The sequence below is a fragment of the Micromys minutus genome (assembly GCF_963924665.1).
Source record: "Micromys minutus genome assembly, chromosome: 23".
NCBI lineage: Eukaryota > Metazoa > Chordata > Mammalia > Rodentia > Muridae > Micromys > Micromys minutus.
The window spans coordinates 30,825,417-30,838,172 of NC_137958.1; the positions used below are offsets into that span (position 1 = coordinate 30,825,417).

General features: G+C 43.8%; 1 protein-coding gene across 1 annotated transcript in view; it reads left to right on the top strand.

The window, feature by feature from the left end:
- The first annotated feature begins 6,525 nt into the window (after positions 1–6,525).
- CASD1 (CAS1 domain containing 1) overlaps positions 6,526–12,756 on the top strand; it is a 41,260-nt gene continuing 35,029 nt past the window's right edge. The window contains exon 1 of the mRNA XM_080936052.1: positions 6,526–6,871. Within this exon, the coding sequence (XP_080792178.1) occupies positions 6,739–6,871 (133 nt within the window). The 5' untranslated portion in view covers positions 6,526–6,738. The remainder of the gene's footprint in view (positions 6,872–12,756) is intronic.

Genomic DNA, 12,756 nt, shown 5'->3' on the forward strand with positions numbered 1-12,756 from the left:
AGATTTGTGGGCTTGCCTTCCTGGTCTTTGGATAGATGGAAAAACAATAAAGACATTTAAATCGCCAATCCAATATTCTTTAATGAAATTACTTGGCAGAATTTAATTGTTTGGCCTCAATAGCAAATCAATAATGGCTGCTTAAGGAAGCACATCTCATTAGTTACCACCTCTTGCTGAACTATGTGAACAACCAGACAAGATACACTTAGACTGTCCCTGTGCCTGCCCATGCACTCGTCTGCGTGTGAGCAAGAACAGTTCCTGTGAAGTAGGGTACCGCACAATGCCAAAACAGTACAGAAACTGTGCAGACACTTTGCAGAAAGCTCTGGATTCAAACTCCAGTGTGTGTGCATGCTCGAGCGCTCGAGTACACACACACACACACACACACACACACACACACACACACACACACACCGAGGACATAATAACAAGAGTTTATTTGCATTGTTAAGCAGAAGTACTTAAAACTAAGAAATAAGCTGTTTAGTGAATTGACAAAGGTGGGAACTTTGATATTGCGTTGTGTTTAGTTTTTGTGAGGTTCGGTCAAGGACTATTGAACGATCTAAGTGACCTTATGTGTGTTCGACTTGCCTGTTTTTTAATAATATCAGTCAGTCTCTGAGTTGGCCTGCATAGACAGAGGGAAGATTTAAGAACAATTGCTTTCAAGTTGACTAATTGCAATGAATTTTGAAGGAAGGAGGAGGTTTCATTTGGGCATCATTAAACTGTCAAGAACTATACATTATTCACTGACACACACAAACTGCCTTGAGTGGCGGGTGCTATTGTCTTCGCTTTACAGGTAAGAGAGCTGGAGTCCGAGAGGTAAAGTGATTTGCCAGATTGTTTAGCTCATAAATGTGAGTGCCAGGTGTCAGGTACCAAATGTTCTTTCAAAAACCTACGCTCTTTTTTTTACTACATTCTTCTACCCCCGTAGTAAAAGTTTTTCCCTAAGGACCACGAAGTTATAGCTGCCACTCCTGGAAGCTGAAAGTGGTATCTAAATGTCACAAGTTAGAAAGGCAGAGCTTCATGATGAGACATGTAATCGTGAATTCTGGATGCATCGGAAAAGGCTTCGTGAATCATCTTGTGCAACCCACTAAGCGTTGAGTTGACAATTATTCTTTATCAATGTGCAAGTTGGAATTAGAAGTATGGGAGGCCAAGTATCCCCGAGGAAAAAGTGGCTAAAGGAAAAGAAAAATATTTCAAGTGCTTTACAGACATTACCAAATACATTTCGCCTGTCCCTGTGAGCTATACGGCCCCACTCAAAAAGCAATCCTAATTTGTTTACAGACATTTGCAGATATTCTATTATACAGTGAAGGAGCAGGATGTACCTAACAGCATTAGGCTTACCTGAGGCCTAGTGCAGTTTGGACATTTCAGCTGCAACAACTGTAACTCAATTAACCGCCGTCGCCTGTCCTCAACCTGCTCACTGAAATGCTACTGCCATTTGGCCACGAGGCTGTGAAGTCAGGCAAATCATTTAAAATTTTCTTTCCCAGATTTCGGTTGCCACACTCTGATCCAATGGAACCGATCAATGGTCACTGTTTCCTACTACCTTCGACATAATGGGAGATGGTCATATTCATCTTCTCCAAGGGACCATGTGCCTTCTAAGAAGCAGTGAGCTGTATATTTCCAGCCACTTGAAACCAAGTACGCCATAGGACGAGCTTTCCTAAGTGTATGAGGGAGATTCAGGGCATAGTAAGTGTCAGGTCATCATGTTTAGAACAGAACAGTCTCACGGGTGGGAAGAATTGCTGGTTGTGCCTTAAAGGATGACAGCATGCTGGGAGCAGAGTGGGTGCCCCCTGTGGGCTTCTGTGCTGGGTGGGAAGAGGGTGGGAACTTGCAGAAGTTCATACATGAATCTTCACCGTGTTCTGGGTGTTTTCGGTTTTAACTTTCAGTATGCCTATGTGTAATCAACAATTTTTAAAAGCAGTAACTGTAAGGACTTCTCCTCCAGCTCATCACACAACTGTCTTTCCTATAGCCACACCCTATGAGGACCAGACACAGTTGTCATGATTTTCATCAAAATTCGAACCATAGGCCTATTTTGTGTTTTCCTTGTAAAACTTCGTCTTTAACCTGTCCACTTTTATTGTTTTAATTTTTGTCTACTTTACTCCCACATTGTCCAAACAAACTCATGGCACCAGAAACGTGCAGTTTGGGGGAGACACAGATATTTTGTGTTCCCTACACTGGCAGTAGAAACAAGAGGTAAAGTGGGGGTGGGGGGAGCAAACAATGCCTGGGAGAAGGGGGCACTGGCTAGAAAAAAAACAATGACAATCCAATGGCAAATAGTAAATGTGTGAATATTGGGTGAATTCCTGGAACCCACATTAAAAAGCATTTTAAAACTACCAAACACTGTGAAACACATCTTCAGCCCCAGCACTGGAGAGGTGGAGTCATGCTGATCTATGGTTTATTAGGGTTCCAGCTTAGCCCTACTTGCTGAATTTCAAGCCAGAGAGAGAGACACTGTCTCAACAAATAGGATGGATGACAGCTCTTGAGTTCTAACACTGTGTTAGTTCTCAGACTGTCCTAAGGCCTCCACATGCACACACACAGAGAAAAAGGCACATGCAATAATTAGTTGAATTATACCCAAATGAGGTAAAATTTGCATTTGTATGGATAAGTCAGTCACATTGTTACCAGTAATTGGTAATTTACAACAATGTGAAATAACTAGATCATATGATCTTCTATTGAAATTAACTACAGTATCTTCATCTATTTGTGAGTCTTTTACACGTTTTCCCCTTGAAATAACATAAAAGGAGTGTTTTGTTGTGCTCTAACATATAAAATCAAAGGAATTGATGAAGAAGATGAACACAGTAACTGGGTGATTCACAGATGCGCCGGGAAGTTCTCCCTCCAATGAGGACTAATGGTGTCTCCAAGCGTACAGGATAGCAGGCAAGGGGGATGGGTGTTCTTGTCGGCCTCGCCTTTCTGCAGAACGGCCACACGGACATGGAGAAAGTGCTATGACCGGTCTGGAGAGGAAAGAGCTATCTATGTTCCCCTAGGAGCTCTAGGACAAATGGGTGCAAGAAGCAAAACCTTCAAGAGAGCAATTTTTAAATAAGTAAATAAATGGGTGGGGAGAAAAAGAAATAGTTCAAGCCCGGGGTTATTGAATTTGCTACTGTGTTTTTTTTTTTTTTTTTTTTTTTTTTTTTCTCATTACTGTGACTCAACTTTTTTTTTTTTTTTTTTTTTTTGGCTGGGGTTTGGGAATTCAGTGCAGTATGGCAGCACAGCCAGTGGCTGCTTGACCACATCACTGAGTCTAAAATGAAGATAACTTACAATCCTTCTACAGTGGTAGGTGGACCAGCTAAGCCCCTGTCTAAAGACTTACAATCTCCTAAAGCAGCCCTGCCACTTTTGGACCGAGTCTTCAAGCACGTGAGCCTGCCTGGACAGGGCCTTTCACATTTAAACTTTACCAGGGACAGAAAGGGAGATGGCATAGACAGGCCACGCTGCTAACCCCGGGTTAGCATTACTAGGTAAACTACAAGCTAGAGTCTGTTCACAGACTATCTTAAACGTGTTAGAAGGTTGGGAATTAAGAGCCACCCAGGGTTTAAAATGGGGAAGTGACAATATCAGGTGTGTCACAAGAGAGGTTTAAACAGTAGGCACCGTGCTCCTTTCTTTCCTCATTCTCTTTAAATATGCAGAACCAGGTGTGGTGGTGCATGCCCATAACCCTTGCCTCTGGGAAGCTGTGGTAATAAGTAGGGTAATGAGCTGATGCAGCTGCTACTCTTCACCCACAAAAGCAGTAAGTAGTTCCAACAAGAACGACCATGGTGTGTTCCTCTCAGAGGTCTGATTGTTAGAAAGTCCTGTGTGGGGCAGCAAGGACTACCTAAAGATAGGAAGCATTTGGTAAATCATGAGGAGGGACACGGGCACAGATAAAGATCTTCAGGAAAAAGAAATGAGGAGATTTTCTATGAACCTCAATGGAAATGTTTTATTGTAATATGTAGTTAAAAGAAACGTTCTCTCTTCTTCTCCCTCCTCCTTAGTGTTATTAGAAAAGAAGTAACTAACTATGAATTAAACATTCTACATCCTTTAGGGTTAGACAAATAAGCAGGAGACTATTAATTCCATGATTTTAGCATTTAGCAAGAAGAGCACATTTCACTCACGCAGTATCTAGGAGAGTGGGGAGGGGAACAGATTTATGAACTATTTAGAACAGACTAAAGACAGTGTAAACACTGGCTTGGATAATCTGTATAAAAATGAGGTTTGTAGGTTAATAGTAGAAGCCCAGGGATGATTTGAAAACAGAAATGCCAGCAATTAGTTAACGAAAAGCTGTCCTACTGGGAGAAGCAGAGGACAGCTCCACGGGGACAGGACACACACATGAATACGGCTTGACACAGTCTTGTGTGTATGTCTGTGAACCGAAGGCAACTGACTCCTTAAAGAGGATGAGTGACCCAACTGATGGTGAGGATGGGTCCACCAGGAACCACTAGAAGCAGCCTGACAACTGGCACCTGGCTAGTGGTCTGCAGAAGGGGAGAAAAAAGTATAGAGAAGGAAGAAAACTTGATGGATAAATACCAAACAAGATAGTCAACAGCACTTGAAGCTACAAAGAGAGAAAGAAAGAAAGAAAGAAAGAGAAAGAAAGAAAGGAAGATAGAATGAATGAAAAGGAAAAGAAAGAGAAGTGTCCTTTGGATTTAAGAAGAAATCCTTCCTCATAGCACTGGCAAACAGTTAGTTCCTAAGGACAGAATGGAAACCAACCAAGTGAAAATGTAACTACACTTTCTAAGGAAACGAAGAGGTAAATACATTGGAGCACAGAATCCAGTGGTGGTTTTAATTAAAAGGGGATATTTATCAGTGGAAAGGTCAACAGAGAGGGGACATTTATAGATGGCACAGGAAAGGGCCATCTTGTGTGGCAATATCTACCAGGAAAAGTAGATAGGTAGAGGGGTTACCGTTAAAATAGAGGAAAAGACAAAAGTGGTTCCCAAACTTCCCCGGTATCTCAGAAAGCATTCTGGAAAGCACAACTAAGTATCATACCGGGTTTATTTATTTTTGCCAGGCATAATACCAACCCTATAGGTTAACACCGGTTATTGACTGTGGATCAGACATCCTAATTTGCTGTTGGTGACATCATAGAATGTGTCTAGGATGTGATTGGCAGGCCGCATATTGTTAGCACAGTTATCTTGTTACCGTATCTGATTCAGTTCTGCTAGCATGTGATCAGCCTCGGATCAGAAAAGAGCCAAAATTAAGCGACCATTTGCAGGGAACAGTGCCTAAGTGTTTGTACACTTATTTAACCTTACGGCTTATTAGCATTATATCTGTGACAGTGATGTATGTGATTTCATTTAAGCGACAAGAATCTTTCATGATATGACGCTCATGGCTGGAAATATAATTTTAAAAAATCCTTCAAGGGAGAGGACAGGAATGACTCCACAGGATCTGTAAGTCCCTCCACTCTCTAACATTCTAGAACGTTCAGAAGGGCCCACCTAGCACAAGCTTGGGGGACGGCTAAACGTTGTAAAGGATGCTTGCAAATACCTGCAACTCAACAATGGCTCTTCCAACCACAACGTCCTCAGTGGCTAGACTGCTCTGCAAGTCATCTCAAGACCAAAAGGGGATAAACAAGGCTCTTCGAAGGACTCACAGAGCGCTGGCTCTATTGATAACCACAAAACATTAACCAAGTTTTAGGAGCAAGGACTGCCATAGGCAACCACTCTGCTATCTTGGCTAGCCTTAGTGTCAACAGAGCCTTTGTGTAAACATAAAGGAGAATGGGGCTCTTATATTGACATCCACACTAACTTGGGCCTCTGCCAGGGACTTTATGCAGTGTACAGGATGTATCTACACCCACTGCAACTGGACAAACAGGACATTAGGCAGTTGAATAGCAAAGGGTGAACCCGGGCCTTACTCTTGGGTTGAGTGTTTGGATTTACAGCCACCCCAACACCTGGCCAGCATCAAAGGAACTTGCCAGATAGGTCGTGGGTGGCCTAACTTTAAGCCCCCACGACCGTGAGGGCTCACAGAGTAGAAAGTTCAGAAAGGGTGTGATAGGGAAGAAGGGAGTGGACTTTCTTCCGGAGCCGTAGTCTTATTGCCCCAAAGTGAAGCCAGGTAGCAGCCAGTCCACCTGGACCTAGCCCCAGAGCTGGCATCTGGGCTGCAGGTCCTGGCCCTCTCCCCACAGCTCCCATGTCTGTGCAGCCGTCGCTGTCCGCCGCCGCCTGTGACCCGGTGACCCCGGAGGCCCGTCTGGGCCCGGTGACCCCGGAGCCCCGGGCATCCGGACCCCCGTCACAGGCGCAGCCGCTATTAAGGCAAGAGGCTACCAGGGAGGAGGAAGGGGAGGAGACAGGCGGCCAGGGCGCCTGGGGCACCGGCACGGCGGAGCAACGGCGGCGGGGTTGGGGGGAGGCCGACGAGGGCACGGGGAAGGCCGGCGGCACCGAGGCCGCAGGCTCGGGCCCCTCGGCCGGTGGTGCGGGCGACGGGCAAGGGAGCTGGCGGCTGCTCCTCGGCTGGCTACTGCGCCGGCCGCCCCAGTGCTGCCCCTGCGCGGCGCCCCTTCCCCGCTCCGCCGCGCACTGTTGTCATGGAGGAACCAAGATGGCGGCTCTGGCCTACAACCTGGGCAAGCGGGAGATCAACCACTACTTCAGCGTGAGGAGCGCCAAGGTGCTGGCGCTGGTGGCCGTGCTGCTGCTCGCCGCGTGCCACCTCGCGTCCCGCCGCTACCGAGGTGAGCGGGCCCTCCCCCTGCCCGGGCCGGCCGGGGGAGGCGGCGCCGCGGCCCCGAGCGCGGGAGGCCGCCCCCCGCCGCACACGCCCACGCGCCCGTGGCCTCCCGCGGCCCCGCGGCGCCCCACGTGCCCCGAGCGACCCCAGCGGGCCGGGCGGTGCGGCCCTCGGCCCCCGGCCTCCCGCGCTCGGGTCCACCTCCTGCTTGGAGCAGGGCTCTGGAGCCGCGCCCGGCCCTCGCTCCCGTGCAGGAGGTCGGAGCAGAGGCCCCCGGGGGCCAGCCCGCGACACCGCCTCCAGGACGCTGGGGTCGCACACCGTGCTCCCGAGGGTCGCCTCCTGCCCTGCCACTTGAGGGCCCAACGGTTGGACAGCGGCTTGGGCGCCCTGTTTGCCTTTGCCAAAAAGGCCACCCTGGCTAAAATGATGCCCATGGCCCACCTCCCTCCGGTGGAAAAGGTGCCACCAGCCTTTCAAACACTTTTCAGGAGTTTGGGTTGCACACTTTATTTTTTAAACAAATAAAGGCACAGAGGCTAGGGTTTTTGGTTTTGTTTGATTCTTAAAAAAGTTAAGGAGTTGGCAGGAGTAGAGGTGGGCTGGCCAATAAGCCTTTTGAAAGCTGGCCTTCAATATGGGTTTAGATGGGTTTAGATACTGGTGGAAAGAAACCATGACCTGGTCTCAGAAGGAATTATCCTTCGGTTATCAAGGGATATTTGCTGGTCTTTTTGATTGATTCCCCCTCCACTCCCTTTCTTTACGAAAAAATGCTGCCAGGACAGTAGCTGACAGAGGGAAATTATAATGATAGGATCTTTTGGTTTTGACCTTTGGTAACATCAAAGTCATTATTATATGGACAGCTCTTGGTGACTGGGAGATAATTAGACAAATGTGATAGCCACGTGCACATTAGCACTGGGCCCATTTCTACAGTACAACCCAGTCACCAGAGTACCAGAATCTGAGCTGTCCTCCCATTTCACATGATCTCTCAAAGGGGAGGCCATTTTGGTCAAACTTGATGCTTTGTTTCTGCCCACTCTTGAGTTTTCCAGATCTTAAACTTTAAGTATCCTAATTGTATCTTGAAATATATTATCTTACAGATTGCTAAATTGAACTCAAGAGAAAGAGTCCTTATATCCTTGTGACCAATTCTCCTCCAATCCTCTACAGAGTCATTGCAGATGACTTAAGCTGACACTTTCATATCTACACAATGCAGTTAGTGCTCATGCACCGACTTTTGATAACTCGGAGAACATGTTTCTTTTAAATGTGATTAATCTCTTCATGCAAGCTTGGCATGAGATGACTGTCCTCTAAGTCAATGTTCGTGGTGTCATTGGAGCTAAAGTTTATGACTGTGGTATTGTTGTCCCAAATGTAACCCTCTGCCCTGCCTACCTGTCTTTTTTATGGTGCTTGTTGTCTTTTGCTAAGCTTGGAATATGAATTTTTGATTTTAGATTTTGTTGTGCATCTTACCGAGGTCTGTCATCATCGGGGAGAAAATAGAATGTGAGATGGGGCCTCGTGAGTCAGTATAGCTCTCGGGTTGGGATGCCTCCTCCAGAAGGAGTCATCAGCTTCCAGAGGCCCTTCAGTGCCTGAGTGTGAAGCAGTGCCCTGCCTTGTGTACTAACCCAAACTTGAACCAGAGTCTGTGCGGGGGTGGTGGGGGAGTAAACATGTTATGGGGAACACGTTAGCCATGGCATTGTCAAACCATGTCAGGTGCAGATATTCGCAGATAAATGCACACTTGAATCACATAGAAGTATTTGGAACAAGAATGGGCTTTCTGTCTTGGATGAACAGTGGAAAGTACACTAGACATTAGGATCTTGGGTGTGTGAGTATGGATATGCATAAAGCGTGCACACACACACACACACACCTCTTGCTTTGAAAATTACTCAACTCTAAGGAATTACTCATTTTAGAAAGTAAAGGCTGCATTAAATTGAGCACTTGCTGCATGCAGATCGTGTTTAAGGGCTTTCATCCTCCGTTCCATCTTCAGAGCCTCTGTGAGGTGCAGTATTTCATCCCATCCCCCACCCCTAACATTTCTGTAATCAAGAAGACTCTTTAAAACTTTGATTGCGTGTCAAAGTTTAATTGGTAACATTTTTTTCCTGCTATGAAAAAAATAACGATGTGTCTTAGATTCAGTGAATTAGAGAATTATTTACATTTTAAAGATGAAGCCAGAAAGGTTAAGTAAATTGCGTAAGAATACACAGCTAGACAGTGGCTGAGCTATGATTTAGCACCAGTCAGTGTACCTGGTGCCACTGTGGATAGTCTGACTTTCCTAGAGCTTCATGGGAGCTATATGGAAGATGAACTTAATTGCTAATGCTGGATAATTTAGAAATACTAATTCACTACCAGCAAAGCATTTCTCCATTTATTTTCAGATAGATAGTTCTCTAGAGGTCACATGTATAGACCTTAAAAATAGTGTGTTTTTGATACCTAGCTTCCCCCCCATTCTTTCTAAGCATTGAGCTTACAGTGTAAAAAGCACTTTTACTTTTTCTGTTTTTCCCTGCCCACAACATTCTCTCTTCCCTTGAAAGAAAATACTCCAGGGCTTTTTTTAATGCTTGACTCAAATGCTGCCTTCACAGAAGTGGGAGGGAGCAATTCAGTGTCTGCCAAAGCAACTTGTACATACTTACCATATTGTGCTTGGAAGAATCGACTTGTTCTCTTACACACACACACACACACACACACACACACACACACACACCTCACACACTGTGGGCTTCCAAGTGGATCTTAACCATTTTTAAATAGCCAGAAGCTAACACACAGTAGGAACCCCATAGATACGTACTGGGTGAGTGGATACGGAAAATTTATTTGGTTTATTTGTGATTCTAAGTGAATTTTGTGTTCCAATCGCAATTTTAGGAAGAAGGGGGTTTATTTTGAATGTTTAATATTTCATATAATATATTAGAATGAGCTTTTAAAATGCCTTCTTCAAAATGTCCATCTGTAGTGTGCTTATAGAGTAAAAACATGACTTCTGGTTAGAGGTTAGTATCGGAACCCTTAAGCAGACTTTTACAGTGTAGATCTAACTCCCCTCAAACTTCATGTTTCTTGAAATTAGTTTCTTTTCCATCACTAAGCAAGCCAGTAGTACTCCTGCCTCTACTTCCAAATGTTAGGATTACTGTGCTAAGCTTTCTTGTTCCTTTGTTTTTTTGTTTTTTTGGTTCTTTTTTTACTTTTTTTAAAAAAGTTTTTTAAAACTTTTTTTTTTTATGTGCAGTGGTGTTTTGCTTACCTGTATGTCTGTGTGAGGGTGTTAGAGCTTTCGAAAGGAACATTTAAGTGATGTTTTCAGCACAGAATGAACTTGCTGAATATTAGTCTTCTGTGGGTCATGTTATATGCACACTGTATAATGTGGTACTTTGGTGGGTGGTAGTGCGCAGTACCATTTCGGTAGGTACTGTCTAAAGGCAGCCAGTATCTGCTGATGTTATGTTCAAAGGGAAGCACAGCTTGTAACTTCTGAAGGACACTGAAGCTCTTAGTTGTTGCTGGCAGGCTTTCGGTTTCCTAGTTAGCTTGTTTAGTCACCTTATCCTTCCTCTTGTTGAAAAAAGTCATGCACAAAAACGAACTTCTGCAGCCACTACCTAGAAAGATTGCTCTAGTGGTAACAGAATAAGGAAGAAGTGGCCAGCCATCCAGATAACCTGAGTGTTGGAGCCAGCCTTTTTAGAATTGCCTTAGAATTGCCACAATGTTCATTGCAGCTCTATTTATAATAGATGAATGGATACAAAAATTGTGGTACATTTACACAATGGAGTACTACTCAGCTATCAGAAACAATGACTTAACCAAATTCTTTAGAGAATGGTTGCATCTAGAGAATATCATCCTGAGTGAGATAACCCAGTCACAAAAGAACAGACATAGTATGCAGTCACTGATAACTGGATACTAGCCTCAGAAACCTCTGAACACCCTAGAAACAACTCACAGACTGGATGAAGTTCAAGGAAAAAAAAAAAAAAAAAAACATTATGCTCAATCCTTACACACCAAGAAAACTTTGACTAATTTCGGGTTACATCCTGTTTTACATGTACTTTTTGCTCATTGTAACTAGTAAGACCTTAATGCACGCTATCAAACCTTTGAAAAAAAGAAGAAAAAAAAGCCAAAAAAAAAAAAAAAAAAGAATTGCCCTTGAAAAGTTGTAGTCCTAGTTTGATTTCTCTGAGTGCTTTGTTGCCCAAGTTGGTTATGTTTAAGTAACTGATTTATCTTAGACAATCGAAAGTAGCAATCAGAGATTTCTTTGGTTTGTCTTGATATAGTTGGAAAGGGTTTACATAAAGTATGCATAATTTTAAAATATGGTACATTGTCTTAACAATTATATATACATTTAGTGATTTGACCTGAAAGTATTTCCTTGCTAAGAAAAGAGAACACACTTTAGAATATGTAATTTTAGGAAATTTTGTAAATCAAGTTATTTTTAATTAGATTATACAAGTATTTATTCCTGTTATATTTATTTTGCTAAATGTGAAAAGGCTACCTTTATGTGTTAGGTGAAGTCATCACCAACCAACTTGCATAAGAAAAATGTTTGTTCTCGGGGAGAGCATTTGTCTCTAAATTACTGTGTTGGTAGAGCTTGCCTGCTGATCTCCTCCAGTCCCCTTTGCTGTACGATTTTCCTAAATGGGTTCCGGACATCAGGCGTGTTGTTTTTTCAAAAGGAGCCAGGTGTGGGCAATAGTTTGAAGAATAAACCGACTTTGCATGTCAAGAGATGACTATTTTGAGCTATGGGCGTGGCATTCCTCTCTGCTCTCGGAGTCAAGGGCAGTGCTTTTGTTTAGACTTTTATTAAGTAATAAAAAGAGGACGGGAACACCGCGCAGGCTCAGGTCCTCTCTTCTGCAACTCAGATTTCTTTAAAACTAGTTGCTACTAACTTCTAAGTTGATTTTCTATGTATATCTAAAAGGTAGAAATGTGATACGAATCACATTTTCTTCCTCATTTTAAACTTACTCTGATTAAGAATAGGCATTTTGCTATGGGGCCACCATAAAGGAGCACTTGCAGGACTGTGTTTTTAGGAAGATAACTTGGTTGAGTTTTCCTGCAATCCTTCCTTTGCTCATCCTTGGTAATTTTGTGCTTTAATTTTCTTTTTCTAGAACTAGAATTAGGTTTTTAAAATTGGAAAAAAAAATAAAGAACTATTTATATGTAGAGGTAGCTTATTAAAATCTTTGAAATAATAAATTTTAAATTAAAAAAAAAAAAACTCTTGCTTAGGGTACATTTATAACTCCAAAATTTAATCATGGTATCCTGCATTTGTTAGCCCGCTTCTTACAGCTGGCGCAGTGCTGTGAGTTTGCCCTCGCCTTTTGTTTGGGATGCTGAGACAACAGCACTTCTGCCTTGCACAGTTTTTCTTCTCGGGCAGATAAAGGAATAACTAGATTGGGGGGGGGGGTGATGGTGAGGCTGTGGCCCAGTGGTGGACTGCACCTGTACCCTGCAGGGAGCTCTGGCAGGGGCCTGGCACTGCCACCAACAGAAACATGGAGTTCCTCACTCTGATCCCAATGCCTCACTACTGGGTGCTTGTCAGTTCTGCTGTGTGCCTTTAACCAGACCCCTTAGTGCAGCCTGAAGAACTATAGCCCAAATCTAGCTTGCTGCTAACTCTTAATAAGGAACTAGAGGTTAACTTAAACGTCTGTTTTACCGCAATGTGCAGGTAATGAAAAGATCTCCCCTTTCATCCTTTCAGTCCTGTGTATTTGGTTAAAGTAAAATAAAATGGCCAAAGGTTAAAATGGCTCTCCCAAT